At 52.1% G+C, this 25285-nt stretch overlaps 11 protein-coding genes across 11 annotated transcripts; 8 read left to right on the forward strand and 3 right to left on the reverse strand.

Annotated features, from left to right (window-relative positions):
• Positions 1-240: 240 nt before the first annotated feature.
• Positions 241-1290, reverse strand: J4E84_006256 (uncharacterized protein; the record flags this gene model as incomplete). Its single annotated transcript, XM_049388847.1, has 3 exons — positions 241-811; positions 862-994; positions 1047-1290. 3 exons carry the CDS (start codon positions 1288-1290, stop codon positions 241-243), a joined length of 948 nt encoding a protein of 315 aa, XP_049243746.1.
• Positions 1291-1488: 198 nt separating this feature from the next.
• On the forward strand, positions 1489-3144 carry J4E84_006257 (uncharacterized protein; the record flags this gene model as incomplete). Its single annotated transcript, XM_049388848.1, has 5 exons — positions 1489-1635; positions 1723-1912; positions 2032-2651; positions 2705-2911; positions 2962-3144. 5 exons carry the CDS (start codon positions 1489-1491, stop codon positions 3142-3144), a joined length of 1347 nt encoding a protein of 448 aa, XP_049243747.1.
• Positions 3145-4113: 969 nt separating this feature from the next.
• CYS9 (Thioredoxin reductase) lies at positions 4114-5397 on the forward strand (the record flags this gene model as incomplete). Its single annotated transcript, XM_049388849.1, has 5 exons — positions 4114-4132; positions 4184-4190; positions 4252-4307; positions 4357-4472; positions 4525-5397. 5 exons carry the CDS (start codon positions 4114-4116, stop codon positions 5395-5397), a joined length of 1071 nt encoding a protein of 356 aa, XP_049243748.1.
• Positions 5398-6103: 706 nt separating this feature from the next.
• On the reverse strand, positions 6104-6526 carry J4E84_006259 (uncharacterized protein; the record flags this gene model as incomplete). Its single annotated transcript, XM_049388850.1, has 2 exons — positions 6104-6166; positions 6218-6526. 2 exons carry the CDS (start codon positions 6524-6526, stop codon positions 6104-6106), a joined length of 372 nt encoding a protein of 123 aa, XP_049243749.1.
• A 597-nt stretch (positions 6527-7123) lies between these two features.
• Positions 7124-8786, forward strand: J4E84_006260 (uncharacterized protein; the record flags this gene model as incomplete). Its single annotated transcript, XM_049388851.1, has 2 exons — positions 7124-7781; positions 7831-8786. 2 exons carry the CDS (start codon positions 7124-7126, stop codon positions 8784-8786), a joined length of 1614 nt encoding a protein of 537 aa, XP_049243750.1.
• Positions 8787-9461: 675 nt separating this feature from the next.
• CYS3 (cystathionine gamma-lyase cys3) lies at positions 9462-10822 on the forward strand (the record flags this gene model as incomplete). Its single annotated transcript, XM_049388852.1, has 3 exons — positions 9462-9587; positions 9637-9722; positions 9772-10822. 3 exons carry the CDS (start codon positions 9462-9464, stop codon positions 10820-10822), a joined length of 1263 nt encoding a protein of 420 aa, XP_049243751.1.
• An 818-nt stretch (positions 10823-11640) lies between these two features.
• J4E84_006262 (uncharacterized protein) lies at positions 11641-12321 on the forward strand (the record flags this gene model as incomplete). The annotated part of the gene is made up of 1 exon (XM_049388853.1): positions 11641-12321. The coding sequence occupies one exon, from the start codon at positions 11641-11643 to the stop codon at positions 12319-12321; it is 681 nt and encodes a 226-aa protein (XP_049243752.1).
• An 836-nt stretch (positions 12322-13157) lies between these two features.
• On the forward strand, positions 13158-13964 carry J4E84_006263 (uncharacterized protein; the record flags this gene model as incomplete). The annotated part of the gene is made up of 1 exon (XM_049388854.1): positions 13158-13964. The coding sequence occupies one exon, from the start codon at positions 13158-13160 to the stop codon at positions 13962-13964; it is 807 nt and encodes a 268-aa protein (XP_049243753.1).
• Positions 13965-14844: 880 nt separating this feature from the next.
• Positions 14845-15863, reverse strand: J4E84_006264 (uncharacterized protein; the record flags this gene model as incomplete). Its single annotated transcript, XM_049388855.1, has 2 exons — positions 14845-15798; positions 15858-15863. The coding sequence occupies 2 exons, from the start codon at positions 15861-15863 to the stop codon at positions 14845-14847; spliced, it is 960 nt and encodes a 319-aa protein (XP_049243754.1).
• A 1274-nt stretch (positions 15864-17137) lies between these two features.
• Positions 17138-17989, forward strand: J4E84_006265 (uncharacterized protein; the record flags this gene model as incomplete). The annotated part of the gene is made up of 1 exon (XM_049388856.1): positions 17138-17989. The coding sequence occupies one exon, from the start codon at positions 17138-17140 to the stop codon at positions 17987-17989; it is 852 nt and encodes a 283-aa protein (XP_049243755.1).
• A 1095-nt stretch (positions 17990-19084) lies between these two features.
• On the forward strand, positions 19085-23185 carry J4E84_006266 (uncharacterized protein; the record flags this gene model as incomplete). Its single annotated transcript, XM_049388857.1, has 1 exon — positions 19085-23185. The coding sequence occupies one exon, from the start codon at positions 19085-19087 to the stop codon at positions 23183-23185; it is 4101 nt and encodes a 1366-aa protein (XP_049243756.1).
• Between the last annotated feature and the right edge of the window lie 2100 nt (positions 23186-25285).

The raw sequence follows: 25285 nt of genomic DNA on the forward strand, positions 1-25285 counted from the left end.
TGATCCTCACCGAGGAATCTCAGGGTTAAAAAGAAAATAATCATAGCAGCGCGAGATGAGAAGGGGATAGGCTTACCTGAGATTGTACTGACGCAGATGCTTTGTGAGCATCACGGCATGGTGTCTGAATGAGTTCATCTGATCGTATTGTCGTTGACTGTCTATATCATGAAGACATGCTTCGACAGACCGTAGTCATGCCGATATCTCTCAAGAAATGTCATCGCAAACGTGAGTAGCTTAGTCGAAGAGACCGAAGCCCATGTCGTCATCCTCAGACTCCTCCTTCTCCTCTTCCTTGGCCTCCTCCTTAGCGGCAGGGGCGTCACCACCACCGGAGGTAGCACCGACGGCAGGGCCAGCGGAGGCGTACTTGTCGGGGTTGGCGATGCGGTCCTTGAGCTCGGCGATCTCCTCCCACTCGTAGTCGGTCTCAATGGCGACAGAGATGACCTTCTTGTAGGAGTTGACAACGGAGTGCATGACGGAGGGCAGGGTGGGGAAGCCAGAGGCCAGAGAGATGGCGGCAATGGTGCTGATGGCAGAGGAGAAAGCCTTGAGCAGCTGGGACTCCTCAATGTCCAGGACGGAAGCCTCGAAGGTCTGGCCGTTGTCGTAGATCTGGTAGATACCCATACCGTAGGTGAAGGGCGAGATGTTCAACAAGTTGAGCAGGGTAGCCTCGGAGGCACCGACCTTGTTACCGGCCTCGATGAGCTTCAAGTCGGAGGTAATTTCGATGGTACCACGGGCAATCTTGGTGGGGACACCGAGAGCCTGGAAGAAAGAGGTCTTTCCGGGTTCCATACCACTGCCATGTGTCAGTTATTTGTATGATGTGTGCGCAAGACGTGTTCTTACGTGTTTCCGGCGGGAATGTAGACATCGCCGGGGGCGACGGCACCGGCACGAGCGGGAGCAGCGACACGGTTGGCGAGGATCTTGTCACGGGTCTCCTTGAGGTCGGCGTTGGTGAAGACGAAACCGACGTTGCCTGTACTAGTGTCAATGCTGTGCGCGAGCGTCGCGTGAGTTGGAAGACGTACCCTTGACGTGGGGAAGGAGACGCTCGTACTCGGGAGAGTCGTTGATGAGACCCTTCAGAGCACGGCGGACCATGGTGTTCTTTCCCATGAGAACGACACCTTCGCCGCGGAGCGACTGGCGGATCTCGTGCATCTGCTGGGACGAGACATTGTCGACGGTGACGATGAAGATGCTCTTGTACTCCTTGAGGAGCTGCTCGAGCTTCTCGAAGTAAGCGGCCTTGGTTTCTTTCTTGCCCCCCATTGTGTTCTGCGACCCAAAGGGATGTTTAAGGTCTTAGTTTGGTGTTGTTGATGGTTTGAGGAAGAGAGGGAAAGTTCGGCCGGCGAAAATCGAGGTTGTCTGCTGTGGGTGGCCCCTGCTCGCCTAACGCGCTAGCGCATTTGGGGCCTCACAGAAAAGTACCATCAACTCCACGAGGCAGTGTCCAACGCAGACATCATGACTGTTCCGTACCAGTGCATTGTAGCGCGAAGCTCCGAGTCTTCAGATGACTGGACTGTGTTTGCTGCGAGCGGCTCCAAGATTGTAGTTCAATCCAGCCGCGGGTCAGTGACGACATGGCCACAGCAAGACGCCCAAATCGAAGTGAGTGATGGCGTACTTATTGTGATTTGTTAATGTTGTGGCGTTGGATTGGTGGTCAAAGTCGTTGCGCATCGCTAATATGAGCAGGATCAGCAGGAGGGCGACTCCGAAGAGCGACCAGGAAAACGCATCAAATTGGAACAACCGAAAGAGCAAAAGTCGAATTTCGCCAGTCTCATCCTCTCAAACGATGGACAATACTTGGTTGGCATCACTGGCGAAGATAAATGTGTTCGCGTCTTTCAGATCGATGCTCAGAGCCAGCTGCACCAGTTGAGTGAGAGGTAAGAGGCGCACGGTATTGAGAGTTTCGAAAATTGACATGATCAAGGTGCATGTCAAGACGGCCTTGCTCAATCACTCTCACGTCTGACGATGCAACCATATTGTGTGCAGACAAGTTTGGCGATGTCTATGCATTACCGCTTCTCCCTTCGCCTGACGACGACAAGGAAGAAGAGTTGCCCGAGGCACCAGCAACTGAAGAGGCCGATGAGAAAGAATGGATCCCCTCCGCTACTACTCTCACCGTTCACTCTGGGAGGAATCGAAAGACTCTCGAAGAGCAGCTGAAACGGAAAGCGAAAGGCCCGGCGAAGCCCAAGGAGACTATGCGATTCAAGCACGAGCTGCTCCTAGGCCACGTTTCCATGCTCACAGATGTCGTCTATGCTCAGGTAGACAGACGGGGCTATATCATGACAGCAGACCGGGACGAGCACATCAGAATATCACGAGGCCCACCGCAAGCACACGTCATAGAGGGATTCTGCTTCGGCCACGAAGCGTTTGTGAGCAGGCTTTGCCTCACACAGTCTGGCCTACTTGTGTCTGGCGGTGGCGACGATCACTTGTTTGTATGGGACTGGCAGAACTACCTCTTGAAGGAAAAGTTGGCCATCCGTGATCTTGCCTTCACTCATCTCCAGGAGCGTGGCATGATCCCAGCAGGAGTAAATGTGGCAACGTACAAGGTTGCCGTTTCTGGAATATGGAATTTACCAAGCAAGGACGGTGTAAGTATTATGAAGATTTTGACTTTGTTTATCCATCCTCTGACTCTTTATAGGCCGAGGTAGTAGTTGTAGCATGTGAGGGAGTACCAGCGTTGTTCAGCTTCGGACTAGGTGCATCCATACCAGGCTATGCCGTTCCACTGGACGGCAACGCACTGGACCTTGCCATCATCCGCACGTCTACTGGTCCTTTCAAGTTGGCTGTGTCGATAGACAACATCCAGAAGCCAGGCTCAACCACCGAAGTTCGGGAAGACACGGTAAGCTTCCTCAGAAGCATCTCTTGGATGATAGCTAACATGTCGAACAGGCACCAAGACTGCAATACTTCGCAAGACAACAAGACGGTACATGGCACGCTGATGCAGAGCTCGCAGAGACATTGAAGAGTTTCGAGCAAAGCGGTGACGACCGACTTGCAGATGACAAAGCAGTCCGGGATATGCTCTACAATGTGGAGAACCTCAGGAAGCGTCCAGGCGCGGAGGATTAGATAGCAGCGTTAGACGCCCACAATGGACTCGTAGTGCTCACTCCCAAGCGCGGGGCCGATATACAAAGACAGAAAGTGAAGCGCGACGCGTGCGACTCCAGAACGTGCATGAACTGTAATCATCCTAACAGTCGCCCCCAGACTACGCCTCAGCACCGGACGAAGTCGCGACATTTCGGACGGGGCTCCTGGTGAACTTTGCCGAGGCTTGTGATACAGAAGTCGCCTTGAGTCAAGCATGTCAGCACCGGACATTAAACGCGAGATGGGCAAGATGGGTGGGCTGCGTGGAACGTGGGTCTAGTACAGGTCGATTTCTAAGAATGACAGCCCGGCCGGCGATGGCGTAGATCGACAGCAAGCAGCCGACTTTTTTCTTTCCAAGCAGAAATCTCCCAACGTCTGACATGTGTTGCATTTGCAAATAAGGTGTGCTTGCTCTCTTCCTTACTACCTCCAGACGTGCTGCCCTCATTTTGATACCGCATTGCATATATATTGACTGCGACCCATAGTTGAGCACGATCTGCATCTTGAAAACCCCACCACGCCTCGGCTCGCCGTCATCCCCCAAATATCGCGGAACCTCCGAAGCTAGAAGACGACGCCCACTAATCGCAAACCCGCTGCGGCAACGTCAAAAGCGTTTTTCCAGCTCCTTCTCCGTCACTTAGTCCCTCTCACATAAGGCACCATCTGCACCGCCCGTACCCCGTTGTTAAGTCTCGACATCGCATCCCACCCTCCACACACGACCCACACGCCCGCAACCACATCTTGCACGCGACACGCGAAACTTTCGCACACGCCGCCAAAGTGTTCGCATCAATCTTCCGAAGGGCCTCCTCCCCCCGCAACCTATCCTTATTCTCCGTCCCCATCGCTGCCGCGGCATCGCATAATCAGCGCGTCTCACCTGTAGCGGGGCTTTCGACTGCTTCAACCTTTGCAAAAGTACAGTCGCGAAACATGCATTCAAAACTAGTCAGTAAGTGGCATCCTGGAAAATCCTGGCATGAATAATGCTAACAACATGCAGTTATTGGGTATGTTCTGCGATCAATGGCGCGACAGAGTCGATTTCGAGAATAATGCTAATAAACACAGCTCGGGGCCAGCAGGCCACACCGCAGCTATCTATGCCGCACGAGCGGACCTGAACCGTAAGACACCGCGTCGCCATCACGTCGACGACATGCTAATCGCTTGTAGCCGTCATGTACGAGGGTTTCATGGCTCTCGGCATCGCCGCAGGTGGTCAATTGACCACAACAGACGAAGTCGAGAACTTCCCCGGTTTCGTCAAGATCGGAGGCGGCAAGCTCATGGTCAGTAACAGCACGCGATGGTTATGCGCCAACTGGTACTAACAGCATACAGGAGCAAATGCGCGAACAATCCGAAGCCTGCGGCACCGAAATCATCTCCCAGACCGTCGCAAAGGTCGACCTGAAAGCGCGCCCCTTCAAGTACTGGTTACACCCCATGGGCGACGAGGAGGAGATTGAGGAGGAGATACACACTGCTGATGCTTTGATCATCGCGACCGGCGCAAAGGCCAGGAGATTAGATCTCAAGGGCGAAGATAAGTACTGGGGCAACGGTGTCTCCGCATGCGCTGTATGCGACGGTTCCCTTCCCATGTTCCGTGACCAGCCATTGGTCGTAATCGGAGGCGGTGACTCGGCAGTAGAGGAGGCTCTATACCTCACGAAGAAGGCGTCAAAGGTTACCGTACTCGTACGAAGGGACCAGCTCCGCGCGAGCCGAACGAACGCCCGCCGGTTGACAACGCACCCCAAGATCGAGATCATGTACAACACCAGCGCGAGCGAGATCAAGGGCGAGGACAAGAAGAACGGTCTGATGACACAACTAGTGGTCAAGAACAACGTCACAAAGGAGGAGCAGACCCTCGACGCAAAGGGTCTCTTCTACGCCGTCGGCCACGACCCCGCTACCGAGCTCTTTAAGGGTCAGCTCGACATGGACGAGGACGGTTACCTGATCACCAAGCCCGGAGAGGGTCTCACAAGCGTCGAGGGCGTCTTCGCGGCTGGTGACGTCCAGGACAAGCGGTACCGCCAGGCCATCACCAGTGCAGGATCCGGCTGTGTTGCCGCTCTCGAGGCGGAGAAGTGGCTCGCCGAGCAAGACGACAGCGTCGGCAACGAGCTCGAGACGGAGAACCAGGCTGAGAAGTCGCAAACAAACGGCGTCGTCCCCGAGTACCGCTCCAACCCTCTTCTATAGACGAAACACGCACCACAACATCACCATCACAAACTTGGACCATATTTGGACCATTTCTGGAATAACTCGCATGAAAGGGCATGGGCGTCTCATTGTTTAGCGCATACATGGAAGGCACGGGCACCATGTATAGACCTTCGGCAAAAGGCGGTGCATTTGATATAGAATCTTGAGCGGTTGATTTAGGGTTTTAGATAGAGCAGACACCTGGCAATGAATGTCTTTCAACTGATGTATATCGATCTGGTTCCGTTCAATGCGACTGATCCTTCTCAACATGGCCACTTCGGTACTGACGGCATCCTACATGACGGAACAGCGCATCAGGTGCATCCTTGATGAAGTGCACATTGAAAGGCTAGACAACCGCACCAATTGCCGCGGGGTTGGCGACGAGCTATCAGGGCCAGCGAGACGCTGTGAGACTTCCGATTGCGGCGGATGATGAGCAAGGTAGATAGCGCCTAGGTTGATGAGCATCAACGACCGAGGCCACTGGCTTTGAGGAGGTTGAGCGCACTCTCGAAGGCTTTGACTACATTGATGTCTGCGGCATGTTAGTCAAAAAGCATGAAATGAAGTAAAGGCTAGCATACAATGATTCCGCTTTTGCTCCAATTCCGCTTCCTCGTGCTGAACATATGTCGAGCGGGTGCGAAGTCTGGGGCACGTCGTTAGTAGGTCCCGCGACTTGTAGAATGCATGTTTACCTTGCGTAGGTCCGCTCGGTCTCGTGCTCATTCCCTGACGAGGCCCAGATGCGGAAGTACTAACAACTTCATCAGTAACTCGGGCAGAAGTAGCGAAGAGGCAGCTGTACATTCATGAGATTGTCCCACTCTTGCATTAGTAGGTCCTCTTGGTTGTGGCATGTCTTCATGGCATCGTGGTACCGCGCCTCTAGGTCTTTCCAATCAAAATCGACAATTTTTTCTGCGGGGTCACTCTCTTCATCTTCTGACTGTTGCTCAGCGGCCGCATTTGCTTCGTCGTCGACCTCGTCTTTTGTGCGCTGTGCTGAAGATGGCCGCTCTGTTTCATCTGAATGCATGCGTCTCATTGGCGGTCGTACAGTCTGAGCCTCTTGACTGGGTGGCGGCTCTGATTTGGCAGCCGGGGCAGTATCCATTGCGGTGGTATTTGTCAACTGGGTCAGTAGTGGAGGAGAAGAGGGGTATGTCGACGAGATGTGAGAGGGGAGGGATGATTCGGGTTCGTGGTCCGGAGTCCTGCTCATTTGCGATGCCTTTGGTCAGTGCTGTAGGTAAGTAGAGTGATCGCGAGCGCGTCTCATCGTCATCAGAAAGACATTCGACGCGAAATATCAGTTCTATCAGATCGATCGCAGTACTCGAAAAGGTAGATTGAGGTTCACTCACACATACCACGTGCGTTAGCGCGATCCGAATTGGTCAGTCGCGGCATGACGTTGGAAGGAGCGTCTGACTCGCGAATTCGCGCCTCTGCCTGAGTACCGCCTCCATCACACAACCTCTTCAACCACCAGCCTCTGGATGCCTTGCTTATGCTTCACGACAGAGGAGAGCGCTAACACTCACGGAGCCTAGACATTCACCGAAAATCCCACTGACGGATCCCATGGCTACATAGGCACTCGCCAACCGCCTCGACGAATCACTACCACCATGGTCTCGCTGCACCTTCCAGACCTACCACTCCACGGCATTTCTGCAGGCGACATCACATAACATAACCTCTACTCATCATGGAGTGCGACATCTGCGGGAGAGACGGCAGTCTGAGCCAGCCTCTCCACTGCATGACCTGCGCGCGCTCATACCTCGAACAGCCCCGCATCCAACTCGCAAAGACGCTGATAGACCGCGATGCCGTCGCGAAACACGTCACAGCTATCATAAACGGCTCGGAAGACAAGGCCATCCAGCATGTTTCTCTCACCGACTCGAAAGGCGGGCTCTTGGTCGACAGGCAAGAGTGTACGAACAATCTTAACTGGGAGCGGACGAAAGCAGAAACGGCAGAGATACAGGACCGACTAGGCATGATATCGGAGCATGCCGACCAGCTCCGACGGCAGATGGAGGATACCAGGAAGCAGCTTGAAGCGAAGCGAGCGGCGAACGCGCAACGCAAGTCAGACCTCTCGTCCGCCACATACGGCATCGAATCGCGGCGGGCGAACGAGTTGGACAAGGTGCAGCAGAGGGTCAAGCGGTCGGACTACAACGCGGACAAGATGCACCACGATACCATAGATCTGCGCATGCAGCTGTGCACGACTGCTGCGAGGCTCGCGGGACTTAAGATGCAGCGGCGAAAGACAAGGGACGGCGGTATCAAAGAAGTCTACAATATTGGGCCTGGCACGCGTTTGCGGATATACGATCTTCGAGATCTGAATGGTATGTCTTAAACCGCACCTGTCGAGTTGATATGCTAACTTTGAAACAGATGTGACGCCTGATGGCCTATCTGCCTCACTGGCTGCCGTGGCCCAGCTCGTCGTTCGAGTCGCTGCCTACCTGGGCATCCGCCTTCCAGCCGAAATCACACTCCCCCACGCCGATTATCCCCAACCTACAATCTTCAGTCCGGCATCCTCTTACCAGGGCAAGAAAGTACCTTTCCCTGGCTCGACACCCTCACATTCGTCCAGCGCCAGTCCGGAAGCGTCCCGAACGCTTGAGACGCGTATCCATCTTCCGAAGCCGCGCGCGTTATTCGTCGACCGCCCTTTGAGTCACCTCTGCGCCGAAGATCCTCCTGCATACTCGTCCTTTATTGAAGGCGTGTCTCTGCTTGCGTACAATGTGGCTTGGCTATGTCGAACCCAGGGCATGAAAGACAGCTTCAAACAGTGGGAGGATACTTGTTCGATCGGTCGCAATCTGTTCCGACTACTGATCACGCAAGAAACATACAATCCACAACGCCTCGAGAATCCAATGGACAAAGATATCACCACTTCCAGGTCTTCCAGATCGATCCTCCGCAAGTCACCCGTAGGCTTTGGGCAGCTTTCACACGCTACTTCACATTCCTTCCTAGGCATGGCCGAGAACGCACAGTACATCAGCGGATGGGGCTTGTCGCCAACTAAGATTATCGACGAGCTGAGGGGATATCTGTTGGCTGAGCAGCAGGCGCAAGAATGGGACGTGTTGAACCAGAAAGAATGGGAAGACATGGAGAACTTGATCGCGGAAGACCCTATCCTTGTTGGTGAGAAACGGCGAGGTAACACCGGCCTCGACGATGGGCGTAGCTACCTCACGTCGACTACGAGGAACGGAAAGTCGTCACCATCACAGACGGGACATATCTCCCATAGCGAGCAGACAGCGCGAAAGAAAGGTATAAGTGGATATGTGAAGCTTAAGAGCCGGCCAGAGGAGGATGCATACTAAGCATCACCATTATACCCCCAAGATACCCATAGACGTTTGCGCCCTTCATAGACCTCTCTCCACTTCAATCAGATTACGATGCAAATCACTTGCCATTGAGCGCCAACGTCAAATTGTGCTTACGTATCCAAAAACTCTATAAAGCATCTCGCCCGAACAACCTGCTGGACTTGGTAGCACTCGCAGCGCGATGTGTAATCGAAAAGCTGCCAAGGCCGTCACAAGGCGGGTCGGAGAATACTATGACACCATCTCCGCTTGCTCACGAAACCAACGCGCGCTTTGGGCCGAGCTGTGTATGCCACGGTTTGAGCAAACGCCGCCTGATTAATCTGCTGCTGAGAAATGTCAGACGTCCAACGCGGCCTGTTGGGTATAAGATGGCAGGAGCCATGAAGATGGTTCTCCTTTGCTTTCCATCTCCACTTTGACAGGAAATTCTGCAAGAAAGAATTATTCTGCATTCGCGCCATCACGGTCAACCGCACATGCACCACCGATAGAAAGCGCGCTAGGATTTGTCGCTAGAACAATAATTTACCTATAGGCGTCAACACCTCGGAGGGCCTGAAATTCAGATAGAAGTTTGTGCTCTCGCTGCATTTCGAGGTTCAAGTTCCTTCGTACCACCACGTCAACTCCGCCCGCCGTTCAAAGAGTACTCAGAAGATCAAGATGACGCTCCCCGACCACCCTATCGACACCCCGCCACGCGCGCCGTCACCAGTCCACGGATTCGGCACCCTCGCCGTGCATGCCGGAAGCCCTCATGACCCCGTCACCGGAGCTGTCATTGAAGCCGTAAGTATTTTAGGCGCATGTCTCACAAACACACGGCTAATCCAATCAGATTTCCCTCTCGACAACATTCGCGCAAACCGCCGTTGGAAAGCCCATAGGCGAGTATGAGTACTCGCGCTCCTCGAACCCAAACCGGTACGCATGCGCGACACCATTCAGATATTCAAAACTAATGCGCCCGCAGAGACAACTTTGAAAAGGCAGTCGCAGCCCTCGAACACGCCCGCTATGCGCTCGCGTTCTCGTCCGGTTCCGCCACCACAGCCAACATCCTGCAATCGCTCGCCGCAGGCTCACACGTCGTGTCCGTCTCAGACGTCTACGGCGGAACGCACCGCTACTTCACCAAGGTCGCCCTGACGCACGATGTCAAAGTCACCTTCAGCCCGAGCATCGAGATCGACATCGCCGAGCTCATCCGCCCCAACACGAAGCTCATCTGGATTGAGTCGCCGTCGAACCCCACGCTGACGCTTGTGGACATCCGCAAGATCTCCACGATTGCGCATCAGCATGGCATCATGGTGGTTGTGGACAACACCTTCATGAGCCCGTACGTTCAGAACCCGCTGGACCACGGCGCGGATATCGTGGTGCACTCCGTCACAAAGTACATCAACGGCCACTCTGACGTCGTCATGGGCGCCGCGGCCTTCAACTCCGACGAGCTGTATGAGCGTCTGTCTTTCCTGCAGAACGCCATCGGTGCCGTTCCCTCGGCCTTCGACTGCTGGCTCGCACACCGCGGTCTCAAGACCCTGCATCTCCGCGCGAGGGAAGCAACCAAGAACGCTACGGGCGTCGCAAAGGCTCTCGAGGCCTCATCACACGTCGTTTCCGTCAACTACCCCGGTCTTCCCTCCCACCCACAACACCACATTGCGCTGAAGCAGCACCGTGACGGAATGGGTGGCGGCATGCTTTCCTTCCGTATCCAGGGCGGTCACGCAGCTGCAGAGCGTTTCTGCCAAGCGACCAAGATCTTCACACTGGCTGAGTCGCTGGGTGGAGTTGAATCGCTCGTCGAGGTACCCAGCGCCATGACACACGGCGGTATCCCCAAGGAGCAGCGCGAGGCAGCCGGCGTCTTTGACGATCTCGTCCGCATCAGCTGTGGTGTTGAGGATGAGGCGGATCTTGTTGCCGATGTTAAGCGTGCGCTTGAGGAGGCCGTTGTTGGTCCTAAGATCACGAACGGAAAGGTCTCCAACAATGCTGCGCCGACTGCTCAGTAAATCTTGCTCGAGTGCCGTGAGTGTGTACCGGGTGGAGAAAAGTAGCTTTTATGAGCACATATGGATAGATGGCGTTTTTATTCGGTATGGGCTTATGACCCTTATGATGGATATGATATCAGAGATAATCTCAATCGAAAGGTGTTGTGTCGTAGTAAGACACGGAATTATCGAGGTTGTCTGTCTTTGTACATTTGCACTTTCTACACATGACTCAAATGAGAGTCACTTTCCAAATGCGAAGTGCGCAAGCCGTGATTGGTTTGTCGCCCGCCCATGGTTACCACAGAGCCAGGGTAAGGGAACCAAAGTATGGCTGCGGCCAAGTGGTGAGTCATCTTCTTGTTTGCGCGCTCGTCTCGTAATGATCCGATTGCAATAACTTTAATAGTACTTTGGGTGGTTAGGTAGGCGATGACTATAATTTGCTAACAAATTCTGAGCTGGTTCGTCTCTATGTACATCCACGGTACGGCGATGAGTCTTTGAAACAAAGGTGGTGAGTCAAAGGAGAGTATATATTGTAATTGATGTCCATCTCAATTGTTTGCCCAACAGTCAATCCCAGCTCATCCGAATTGACCGTAACAGCAAGTATCAGTACTCTCAAAGTCATGTTTCCTCCCCCAATCTCACTTGAAGAAGTGCGCTGCCTGTTCCAGCAGCTTTTGGCAAGCAACCACGACAACCCCAATTCTCACGCACACCCCGTATTCATTTCCTTCGATATCGCACACGGAAACCCCAAGCGCTTCAGCGCTATCGGCGCATCCACACTCGACACGAGGAGTCTCACAACTTCACACTTCTCAACACCGATGGACCATACTCACCCGCCCCTCCACACAGAGACTTTCGACTTCCGGTACGGCCGAGTAGGCGTAAATAGAAAGCAATTGCAGGCCTTGTTCCATGGCCAAGTGCACGATGTGCGATGGAGCGAGCGCGCTGCCGTCCTCAACCACATCTTTTCTCACTACGTCAATGGAGATAGGGAGCCGTGCTGTAATGCGCGCAAGCTACCTTTGTATGACTTATCGAAAGTCAATGACTCAAACGAACAGCGACTGCCGATTATTCTTGTTGGCCACGACATCCCTTCGGATCTTCTCTCGTTGAACAAGGCGGGTATCAGCATAACTGACATAGCCACCGTGACCGCGATCATCGACACGCAGAAGCTTGCTCGCGAGATGTACAAGGCTGACGATCCTGGATGGAATGTATCGCTTCAAAAGCTATGTCGCCTGGTCGGTATGATACCTACAAAGTTGCACGATTGCGGGAACGATGCTGCGTGGACGCTACTTGTGCTTTTCAGTCTCGCTGCGAAGCTGATTAGCGAGGATGACGAAGGGAGAGAAATACTAGAGGAGGTTGTAAGAGAAGGTACACGCGATAGTAAGACGAGGAAGCAAAGGGACAAGGGAAGTAGAGTGAGGAATAAAGAAGATCAGGTGGACGACTGGGCAGACAATCTCGTTGTTGAAGTTCCTTGAGTTGCACTGCGCAGCAAGCTTACTGCAGATGCAGTCTGGGACCTGGAGAGACTCTTATGCGTGAAGTTTTGCTCAAGTTTGGTGTCTATACTGTTGCTGCACGTGGGTGTGGTGTTTCCATTCGGGGTCACCTCTCTAAAGCTGGGGTCTGTGGGTACCGTGAAAGTGGCTTCCTTTCTCCAGAGAGCGCTTTCCTTTCTTCACAGGCGAGTTCGCCACACAGTCAGCGACTTCTTCATGCGGATACAACCAAATCATAGGCCGAAGCATCCAGGATGCCAGCGATCTACTTACTCATCTACATGTAAGATACATAATGCTCAGTGTTCTCCAATCTCTCACCAATGGTACAACTGGCGTGTGTTGCGGTCACCATTAGACCGTGCACCAGAAGGACAGCAGAATATTGTCTAGGTAGGAGCTATTTACTTGTAAAGTTCGAAAAGCATGTACGCAGCAAATGCGACACGAACTATAGAAACCTTAGGCGGCTCGTTTTATTCGGTATTATCGCAATACTGTTTAGACCACTTGAGAAACGCTCCGGATGCGGAGGTGCTAAACAAAGGAGGAGGGCTTCGAAGGCTAGTCCAACGCGAGTGAAGGACCCGGTGCCAAGGAGCCGCCAAGATAGCTTAACCGCCAACGTCTTCGCACGGCTCGTTAGCGTAAGAGACATGCACGTGCATAATCACTGTGCCACCCAACTCACTATATGCATTCTTCCGTTTGTAGCCTGATCCTCCTTTGATATTTTCCCGTCATGACGTTCCCTCTCCATCTCTCCGATACTGCAGCACTCTCAACTCCATCTCGCCATTACCCTCCTGCCATCCATGCTTGGCATCAGCATGCAGATTGCCTTACTCCTCGCCGCCTGCATGGGAGCTGCCAACGCTGCCCGCGGCGCGATGGAGCTGGATCTTATCTTCCCTCGTAATGAGACCTATGCTCCTACAGAAATCTTTCCAGTCATAATCGCTATCCAGAATACCGAGCTAGCGCCATTCCTGAATCCGCAGATGACCATCGAATTCCTCGACCTGGATAGCCAGGTCCACAGCTACCCCACCTTTTATGACCTGAGATGGGCCAACTACTCCAGCAGCGACCCTTATCGAGAGCTGAAAGTCTTCACCAGCTTCAACAAAGAGGGCAGGTGGAGGATCGCATGGCAAGTGAGATGGAATACCTGTACCGAGGACTCTCTTGCCTTCCTCGGCGATGGTATCACCGGCAATGGGACGAGTCGCATCACAATGTTTACTATCAACAATTCAGGAAAAGTCGTGGATCCTGTGCCCGCTACGACGAATCAAAATTGCACAAACAGCGAAGCGATTGTTATCAACGTAGACGATACTCTGGCGGTCCCTGATTTCATCACCTGGGAGGATTATGATGGAAAGACTTGTGCATCTATGGCATCCACCACTCCAGCTCCAACTCCTTGCCAGGTCAAGTTCGACTCAGCCGCAGCTGCCGATATTTTCTCGTCTATGACTTCTCTTCACTGCAAGCAGACGCGAGAGCCTGGGTCTTCTTGCCCCACTGATGACAAGAGTGCGGCTGAGCAGCTGGTCGGTGTAGGATTGGTGGGCTTAGCGGCCACATTTGGGGCTTTAGGTTACCTGATAGTATGAGGACGTACATCATTTTCGGCCACCGACGGTCACCGACGGCGTTCATCAATCAGCATCGACCTTCAGGGCATATATAAGCCACACAATGCTTTTCAAGCTTTTCTCCACTGTGCAATGCAATCATCGCCACCTAGATCAATCGTTCTGACCCTCGGCACTGCCAGCCTATCAGAGTGTCGGTATTAGGGCTGTGTGGAGAGCAGGGGGCGATCGAGTATTCACTACAGGCAGAACAATACTGCATCCTTCTTTTGCTTCGAAACCCCGAAGGTCTAGGCTTGGGCGTTCCAGCCGCTATGTTGCGCCACCACGGTGATTTCATTAAGGTGCAGCGCAGCATCGAGACTCGACACGAGACGTCTTACGAATTTGACATCACCAACATCGACGCCTTATGATTATCTATCTTCCTACGCTGAGACGCAGAACTTCTAGTATGGCTGAGCAGGCTTGAAGAGAAAGCAATTGCGGGTATCAGCATGACCGACATGGCCACCGTGACGGTTATCGTCGATATACGAAGGCTTGTCCGCAAGATCTAGATGGCAGATGACCGCAGGGACGATGCTGCGTGGACAGTCCTGCTTTTCAGCCTCGCTGCGAAGCTACCTGGGTACTGAGTGAGGAAGATGAAGGGAGAGAAATACTAGAGGAGATCGCAAGAGAAGGGGTACGCACTAGCAACACAAAGAAGCGGATGGAGAAAGAGAGTACAGTGGAGATGGATGAGCACGGGGGCTGGGCGGAGAACCTCGTTGGGGAATTTCTTGAGGCCATATGAACATTACACAATTATCAATTATCGGTCAACACATATTCATGTCTGTCGTCTACTTCGCTAGCTAACCATGTACATGGATGTGAATGTCGCGACATCCCTTCACACACCAACGCATACGTTGGTCTCTGCCCACATGCTTTGACAGTTCGATCCCACACCAGTATTCCACTTGACGAAGTTGGCCAAGGTGATCTTCTGGTAGCTGATAATCTGCTGGCAAGTGACCCCCTTAGCAACGTAGTGGAACTTTTTACAGTTCGTGACCATGCCGGGCTGGGTGGGTTGAGGGGTCTGGATGCCGTTACCAGCAGAGGTCGTAGTGGTGGGTTTCTGGGTAGTGGTAGTGGCGGGTGTACCGCCGATGACACCTACGCAGACATTCACACCGGCTTGCATGGCACGGCAGTCACTGCCAACGGTAGGGTTCCATCTCACAAAGTCAGCAAGACTGATCTTTTGGTAACTTGTGATCTGGCCGCACGTCACCCCTGATGCCACGTAGTGAAACTTGTTGCAGTTGGTGACCATGCCAGGTTGGGTCGGCTGGGGTGTCTGAATGCCGTTTCCCACGGATGTTGTGGTAGACGGCTTGACAGTGGTGGTAGTAGGAGGGGTTCCGCCGATAACACCGACACAAACGTTGACGTCAGCCCACAAGCCGGAGCAGTCATCGTTGACGGTGGGATTCCATCTCGCAAAATCAGCAAGACTAATCTTCTGGTAGCTCAAAATCTGACCGCAGACCACGCCCGGCGCTACATAGTGAAACTTGTTGCAGTTGGTGACCATTCCAGGTTGCGTCGGCATGGGAGTGGCAACACCATTGCCAGCCGTAGTGGTGCTACTGACCCAAGTGGTTGTGATAGGAGCACTCGTGCTCGGGGAAGAAGTGACAGTTGTGGAAGGGATAGTGGAGGTCGTTGCCGGCGTGGTCGTTGAAGACGCTGTGGTAGACGCGGAAGTCGTAGTTGCAATTGGATCGTCAGTGACGTCGCCGACTACGCAGTACTCGTTGTTGGAGTCGAGATTGGGGCAAATGATGCCGGGATTCAACTGCTCGAGCTCGTCGATAGATAAAGCCCAGCTAGCTGCAAAGCTTTCACAGGTCGCACCGTCATCGGCTGTAGTGGAGAATGCACAATCAACAGCTCGGCGGTGAAGAGCGGGCCTTGCTAACGCCGTTTCCGCAAGAAGATATGCGGCGAATACGTGTTGCAACTGCATACTAGTGGGACTTTGCATGTTCTCCACGTTAAGGAGGAAGAAATCTGTCGGAATAAGTGTAGTGAAAGAGGTCCGTTGTCTTCACGGCAAGATGCAGACTCTATCAAGCTCCAAGCCATGCCTCTATAAGTACTCCTCATTGAACTCTCTTGTCCTCTTGCTTATCTGTCCGTTTTCTAGCGTAGGAAGTGCCAGGCATTAGGTACCTGGCCGCGGCCTGGATCATCATTACGAGAGAGCATCTCACTACGCTGATGGAGGGAAGGCAACAATCCCATCTGCGAGAAGAGACCCTGCCAATTCTCACATGTGGCACAGCCCTCAAAGCGCTTCAGGAACGGACTATGAGCGGAGAGGTCAAGAAGGAGAAGGTCGCTTCGGGTACGACGGAATAGCATACAGATGCGCCGGTGCCAAGCCGGTATAGGAGCCGATGCACAAGGCAATTCAGCCGCAAGCGCTACGGCAACGCCGCTCTATTGGCCACCAAACGCTATCGAACAGGGCACCTCACAGCGTCATTTCAATCCTTCACGTTGATCTGAATCCTCCTCTCCATGTTTTCCCGTACAGACCTTTCTTCACAATGTCACCAATATCGAAGCGCTCCTTGCCCCACATCGGCAACTGACTTTTGCCGTTCATGTCAACGTGCGCGCCGCTTTGCCTCCCGTCTCTTGCGCGAGTCCAAATCAAGATAATCTTGCGGATTTGAAGACTCGTAAGTCGCGGGCCCTGGCAGACCAAGACGACATTACTGCAGGGTCTCATAAGCTCTAGCGCTTCGCGGCAGCAGCCGGTGCCCGCAACCCTCTTCTCTTACTAGACGGCCGGGCGGCTGTCACGGCATCTACCCCCGCCATAGAGTACGCTCTTTGTACCTGCCTATATGTTCCTGCCCCTGACGAGCTGGATTTAGTTCCTTGCAGAACCTAGACTATTTTACCCGCTCGCGCGATTCTTATTTTACTAGGCATAAAGCTTTCTTCGCGTTGTTACCGTGTTACCATCAAGCGCAAATCCTTCCAATACAACATTCGCTCCACTGAACAAGTTTCTTCCATTACGTTGTGGCTTCTCAACTTCACGGAGCTATCCATCCTTACGCTACGATTCCTACTTCACTATCATTTTCCCGGCAACCTTCCGGCCGTCTCTCGCCCCCAGAATGCGGCTTCTTACCTGGGTCACCTGGTTATCAATTTCCTTGCTTGGAGCTGTTGATGCGGCTGCCAGCGATACCTCAGGTGTCGTAGAAGTGGACCTGGTCTTTCCGCGCAACGACACATATGCACCAGCGCCATATGTGCCCATCGTCTTTGCTGTTCAAAACCCCGAACTCGCATCATCGCTTAGTTTGCGGCTCGGATTCGAAGTCTGGAATATGACAAACGGCTCAAAGGTTGACGAGGGAAGCTTCGGCGACTACTATGAGAGTAGTTCCCTCAACTGGACAAACACGTCTAGCTCCGACCCGGAGCTCGTATATCGCCACTACACCGAGTTCAACACGGAGGGCAAATGGAGCTTAGTCTGGAACCTGATCTGGTCTAATTGCACATATGATCCTCTTCGGGAGATATATTATCAAAAGGGCCAATCGCAAACCTCAGGCATCACATTTACTACGAAGAAGACTGCGCAGGGTATTGATCTTGTCGACGCAACAAAGAACCAGAGTTGCTCTGAAAATCAGGGAATAGCTTTCAATGTTGTGGATACTACGAAAGTTACCGGAGGCTCCTACGGCGTGGGCGAACAGTGTGCAGTCTTGGACAATTCAACCGTCACTCCCACTCCCTGCCGAGTCAATATCGATTCTACCGCTGCTTCAAGCATTACAGCGGCATTGACGGCAAGCCTCTGCTCTGATGAGTATAGAATGTGGGTTGAGGCTGGAAGGGCTCAAGAGCCAGAGATCAGTTGCCCTGCAGATGAGAGTGCCGCCCAGCAACTCCTTGTTGGGGGTATAACATGTTTGATAGCTGCGATTGGAGCATTGAGCTACCTTCTCGCATGAGCTGCTCCCTTGTTTGATGAGTTGATTGAAACGAACTCATGCTTTCTTCCATAGTGGAGGACCGCGCAAGTATCGTACCTCCTAGATCAATACAAAGCTGAACTTGATCCATCATTCTCGCCTGATTAGAGTTGTGTTTGCCATATCCATTGTAAAAGATTCTATAGTCAACGATTCGTGCGAATAACGCATCGAACCGGTAGAGATCGATCCCCTACCCTGCCAACGTGTAGATTGACTCGTTTCGATGGCCCAATATTTCTAAGGAGTTTCTTTGCGCTTTAGGCAGAATCAAAGCATCCTACAGATCCTTCGTGCCTTCAACGTAGAAACCCAGCGCTTAGACGACACGGAGACCCACGTTCCAGACTAAGCTCCGCTTAGCAGGTCATATTTGCCGGAAGGATGATCATCGCTCTTCATATCGGTAAGAAGTATCGGGAAGGTGCTTTCTCAAATTTTGAGCTGCCAAGATGGGTGGGATTGCCGGGATCCGTCTCGTAGTTCTCGGACTTAGCCCACTCTCTCAACATGAGAGGATGAAAGAGTAAAAACGCTTCGAAGAGGGCATAAATAAAACGCTCACAGCGCTTTCATTCTAATCATTATCGCCAAACACGACTCATCTTACTTCCCTATCAATTGCGGACCACAAACTACTCTTCCAAACTTCTTCCAAAGCGCCGCACCACGATGATCGCCTTTCCATGGCTTACCGCATCATTCGGGGCCTTATTTGTTTCCTGTTTTACATATGAGGTTGTGGCGGTACCAAGCGACCCCTGTCCGGAACGATGCAGTGTTTCTGGACCCAATTCAGGAAACTGGTCTGTCTATCCAGACTTTAGACAGATCAAGTCCTGCCCAGAAACTGTTTTCTATGACTTCTCTCTCTACAGCGATGTCGACAATCAAGCAGAGACTCACCGCATTCATGCTTGCTCGTCGTTTGGCCCAGACTTCTCAACGCTTCCACCAGAAACCTCAATGGCCAAGGTTGGCCCCATTAAGCCTTCGAGTGTTCACTTTGAGCTCGGATAGTGGGAGGAAGACTTCGGGTTTGCAGCTTCAAGTGTGCGTTCTGTACTCAGGCAGATGCGTCAGTACCTTGATCACGGACATGGTACTACAGAACGACCCCTGATCATGTTCGGACAATCGGGGCAAGGGATCGTCGGCCTCTACATCGGAGAGAACCTCCTCAACCAAGGCATGTCATCTGCCTTGCGGATCTTCGAAGACAGTCTCGCGAATCCCAACGTGTCGGCCCCCAGCAGTGGTATGCAGCTTTGCGGACCTGAGTATGACAGTGCAGACATATTCGGCATCATGGTCACCAGCAATGCGACCTTTACCCCTAGTCAAAACGCAATCAAGACATGGGCCAACGCAACATGCCTGCCATTCTCGGAGTCTTCCAGACTTTCCGGTCAGGCGACGTTTGTGATGCCGCTCTTGGCCATGAATGGCACCGCCAACGCAACGATGCACAACAACGCGACGCGTCCGCAAACACAAAAACGACACTCTCGGCATATTGCGTACCACACCAATCGAAGCACACTAAACTCACGTGCTGAGTGCAAGGTTGTTCAGGTCGAGTCCGGGGACAGTTGTGCGGCATTGGCTGCCAAGTGTGGCATATCGCCTACCGACTTCACCAAGCACAACTCTGCGCCAAGCTTTTGCGCCAAGTTGAAGCCTAAGCAACGTGTTTGCTGCTCTAGTGGAAGCCTGCCGGACTTTAGTCCTAAGCCCAACACGGATGGCTCGTGTCATGCGTACCAAGTCAAGACGAACGACAACTGCGACAACCTTGCTGCCGAATACAGTCTCACGAGGCAAGACCTTGAAGACTTCAACAAGAAGACCTGGGGCTGGAATGGCTGCAAACTTTTGTTTATCGATACGATTATGTGTCTCAGCACAGGCACGCCACCGTTCCCTGCCCCAATCGCTAATGCGGTATGTGGACCACAGAAGCCAGGATCGAAGCCTCCGACTACTAGCACAAAGATCGCTGATCTTAATCCCTGTCCTCTGAATGCCTGTTGCAACATCTGGGGTCAATGCGGTATCACCAAAGAGTTCTGCGTCGATACGAACACTGGAGCCCCCGGAACCGCTAAACCCGGAACTTACGGTTGCATATCGAATTGTGGTACCGACATTGTCAGAGGCAATGGAAACGGTGGGATCAAGATTGCCTACTTCGAGGGTTACGGCATGACACGAGAGTGCCTGTTTCAAGATGCGTCCCAGATTGACACGTCGCAATACACGCACGTCCACTTCGCCTTTGGCACCTTGACTTCCAACTTCGAGGTAGAAGTCGGTGATAAGCTATCCACGTATAACTTTGGTGAATTCAAACGCATCAAGGGAGCAAAAAAGATTCTTTCTTTTGGTGGCTGGGCCTTCTCGACTGAGCCTGCGACATATTCGATATTTCGCGATGGTGTCACATCTGCTAATCGCATGAAGATGGCTGTCAACATTGCACTCTTCATCGAGATGCATGACCTCGATGGTGTCGACATCGACTGGGAGTACCCAGGAGCCCCAGACATCCCCGGTATACCCCCTGCTAGCAAGGCAGACGGCCCTAACTACTTGGCCTTTCTTGCCGTGCTAAGAAATCTTCTCCCTTCATCCAAGACGGTTTCCATCTGTGCGCCTTCTTCGTACTGGTACCTGAAACAATATCCCATTGAGAGCATCGGCAGAGTCGTGGACTACATTGTCTACATGACGTATGACCTTCATGGTCAATGGGATGCAGGTAATGCACATTCGCAAGAGGGATGCGACTCAGGCAACTGCCTACGTAGTCAGGTGAATTTGACAGAGACGAAACAATCTCTAGCCATGATTACCAAGGCTGGTGTTCCGGGCAACAAGGTCATTGTTGGTGTCACTAGTTATGGGCGATCTTTCAACATGGCTGAAGCGGGATGTTGGGGCGCCGATTGCTTGTACACTGGTAGCCAAATGAACTCAGACGCCACCAAGGGGAAGTGCACCAACTCAGCCGGGTACATCGCCGACGCTGAGATCGCTGAGATAATCGAAGGCCAGAAAAGAGCGGGCCGAGTTGTCCAGCAATTTCTGGACACCAGCAGCAACAGCGATGTTCTGGTCTACGACGACACCCAATGGGTTAGCTATATGAGTAGCAAGACGAAGCAGACCCGATCAACCCTGTACTCAGCTTGGGGATTAGGCGGTACGACTGACTGGGCTACTGACCTGCAAACATTCAACGATGTCCCGAAACCGGCAAAGAGCTGGGCAGATTTCAAGCTCAAGGTCAAATCTGGAGAAAGCCCCTACTCTGATGACTCCCGGAACGGTGACTGGACTACACACGATTGCACGGACAAATATATTGAGTATCCATTCGACTACCCACACACTGAACGTTGGAAGGGACTAGATACAGACGGTGCCTGGAAAGACATCGTCAGAATTTGGAGAGACAACGACGTAGACAGGGACGAGAACGGCATCGGCAGCTTCACGTTTTCGAACTCCATTACCAACACCCTGAAAATCTCAACAATGGAATGCGGAGATATTTCGTTGAGTTCCAATTGCGCGTCAACCGGAGGCGATTCGTGCCCCAAGGGTCTGGATGGTCCACTTTCAGGGGCCGCGGGGTCTCTCATCTTCGAATCAATCCTCACGATTCACAACATGTACATGGACTATAAAGACGCTATCCTTGATGTTGCATCAACCATGAGTTTTAGCATGGGTAAACTTATGGTAAGCGAAGCATGGTACGAGCATTTTCATGAACAAAAGCTAATCGCAAAGCAGAACACTTTTGCGCCCATAAAGAAAGAGGACGACACTATACTTTTGCTTTTAATCGATCTGGTCACTCTTGGAACTCTGTCGATTGCTGGGCCCTTCTTCAACAACATCATCAAGAACATACCCTACTTCAAGGGTGGTTCTGCTTTCGACAACGCCAAGGATACCACCATGAACTTGATCGGACAGAGCACGACTATCGCCAAAGATGTGAAACCCTCAAAACCGGATGAATGGAACGAAGACGGTCAGAACGCCTTTGCGGATGCCCTGGCCCGAATGTTCAAAGCCTGGGCCGATGTAGCTAAGGAATCTCTGAAAACTCTCTTCAACGGCTCAGATCCTTCCATTGCTATGCTCTGGGATACCATGTCTGATGGAAAGCTTATCACGGGTAGACCGCCGAAGTCGGATGATCAATCAGGGCCGCGGCAGAACGCTAGCAAGCCCGCGCTGAGAGACAGCATTGAGAAATCTGTCTTCGCATTCGCTATTCCCGCGCTGTGGAGGAACTCCAATAGATACGCCTTCGTGATGGACTCCGGCTACGGTTGCGGTGATGACAAGGCGCTCAGCGACTACCTCAGCGACGACACTATGAGAGCAACAGGCGCCTGCATCGACGGAAAACAGTATTATCTGGTCCACCCAGATGGAGATGCCTCGAAGCAGGGATGCGTTTTTGACAAGCCGAACCCAAATCAATGCGATGTTAAGACTATAAACAACAAATTCTCGACGCCACCAGGGCTTGGCTCACTGGATGGAGCCGCATTTGGAAGAGTTACCAAGGAAGACTTGATCAAGGGCTCTGTCCGCACCTACGTCTACAACGGCAAGAAGAACGTTATCAAGGGTCCAAACGTGGACGACAAAAGTGTCCAAAATAACCTATTGGACGGCGACATTACGGCTCCTGGCTTCATACAACTTCCCGTGTGCAGTCCTGAACGCGCGTTTCAATCCTGGGATTCTTCCAGCAAGGGATCCAGTACATTCTACCCCTGCGACCTTCCACCAGGCAAGGACCATTGCGGCGAGACGACGTTTGAGAACCAAGGCAGCGACGCATCCCCCAAGGTCGAGGACTGCCGCCAGATTATCAAGAACATCCAGGGTGACGGCAACACTGAGTGGACAGTCCAGACCGCCGGCTTGAGGCAGCGCGCGATTGCCAAGGCAAGTGGTTGTTCTTTCGGCGTTGAAGCTACCAATCTCAATGGCAACATTGACTTCGAAGTCGGTGGTCAGGATGTCATAGACGTCATCAATGAAGCCATCCAGAAGTTCGGTGGGGGCGGCAGAATCGGTGCCAAGGGAGAGATGAAGTGCAGAGGCAACGTGGTCAAGCAGAATGTCAAGTGGGGTATTTACTAGACTGTGAGGTGGATTTCGTTTAGATAGACCATATGTACTAATAAGCAATCGCTGTCTACGCGAACAAAGAGCATTGAGTATGACAGCACCACCATATGACGACAAAACCTTTGTATTCAGACCTACGTATATATTCCGCTCTTTCCAGTTCATCTTACATCTTCTACGCGTCGCACAAACCGACAACCAACCACGAAGGCGCCCGAACAATTTACTTTACTTATTTTCCACCGAAGACAAACCCTTGAACAGGCGCTCATACTTCGTATGACATGAACGCAGGTTTATATGCCCAGCCGTTAAGTATATCCATCAGTTTCACACTTGTAAAGGTTAGATAGCTCGCACGACGAACCACGCGACTTCCAACCCCGGTCTACGGGTTGCTTCTCTTAGCTGAAGCCCGATGACGTCGAGCTTCAGAGACCTTGGCTGTACATCTCTTGCATAGATGGTTACATGTTGCAGCGAGGTTAATGCGTCGAGTTGCAAGGATCGGTGGTTGTTGGCAGGAAACTCAGCGCGCATCTCAACATACGCCGCAAGCTCTTCGTCAATACCGATAGACTTGACTGCATTGAGTTTTTCCGGAGCAAGAGTGCTGATGAATTTATCAAATGAGCTGCTGGATCTGAAGTGGAAGGTGTTGAGCGCAAAGTAGAGGACTGAGGCCTCGCTATGTACTTGACGACATGTTGAGAGAAGCGCTAAATGGCTCATTTCGCTGTTGCTAGAGGGGTAAGGATTAGGGTATCCCGTGTTCCCGATCAATTTCGGTGGAGGATCGAAGCATACAGTGCCTCGATGTAGAGTGAACTTGTAGATACGGTTCCGAAGCTCGGCAGTGAGCCAAAGAAGGGGCGAGGTCTCTTGATTGAGCTGAGTGCTAATATATAGTCAGCTATGGTCGAGATATAAGCAACTGGAGAGATCATACATGCAATCGTAGTCCGACATATTGTCCGTGATACTCTCGGCGACAGTTAGTCTTGGAACTGATAGCTGGACGTCTTGCTTCTAAAGCCTAAGTCCCACGTGACAAGGTATCCTCCACGGTGTTGAAGATTTCGTTTACAGCTAATTAAGATATAACGTCTTTGTATTGTATAGCTAAGTCCAATGTGTCGTACCAGTTTCCCGCAAACTGGATCGGTAGAGAGAATGCAAACCTGGAGGAAACTAGACCAGCCCGTATCGAAGGTAACTAGGTTATATATAGTGGGGTGGGGGATTGGAACTTCTGATTCAGTGACTAAGAGGAAGTGCTTTGTACGCAGGCAACACTCTTCATTCACTGATAGGTGCTCATTTTTGAGAGTGAAATACTATGATTACTAGAACCGGAGGAATGCGGCCCAAGGAACAATTCATTCCGACTAATCCTCAAAATCTCTCCAACGCGATACGAGATAACCATGTCTAAGCTTTATTCCCGTAAGGTGAAGTAGAGTTTATGGTTTCTATGGACAGCTCCCCATGTTCGTAGGTAGATGATATGTCGTGAAGTAGGTGTGAATGTTGACACGAGACACAGCATGATTTACCAGTATTGACTGCACCTGGAAGCCGTCCCCAGGCTTGGTACACCTCGCGTAATGCCACCCATTATGCTCATTCGCTGCTCCGCAGCCTAGAAAAACCTACAATCAGTACAGTATCATCAGGCAATTTGCTTTAGTTCGTAGACAACTGGAATGTATCTCATAGTTCGGTGCGTGCGGATTCGTCGCTGATAGGCAGGCTCAGTGTGGGATCGAGGGAAATGTGCGTATGCCCTCTGACTCATGAGATCACTGTCATCATGGATTATTTAGCATGGGAAGGGAAGGCGAGCGGGTTTGCTGCTAAAGTGTTAGCAGTGAATACCTTGAAGACGATTATAGATCACATCCTCTTCTCCGTCGTCTGCCAGCCCTTCCACGAGGACTTTATTCCAGATTGGGATGCTCGACTTCATGCTGGAACGTTCATTACTAGCTTGGGTGATAGGACACGAGCTACGTCCTCATATCAATCACACTGGAAGTTCACTTTCCCACACACACTTCTTCAATGCTCAATCCTGTCGTAGACCGTATATAGATCCAGTATGCAAGATGC

This window comes from Alternaria hordeiaustralica, assembly GCF_023758085.1.
Source record: "Alternaria hordeiaustralica strain BMP 2776 chromosome Unknown scaffold_11, whole genome shotgun sequence".
NCBI lineage: Eukaryota > Fungi > Ascomycota > Dothideomycetes > Pleosporales > Pleosporaceae > Alternaria > Alternaria hordeiaustralica.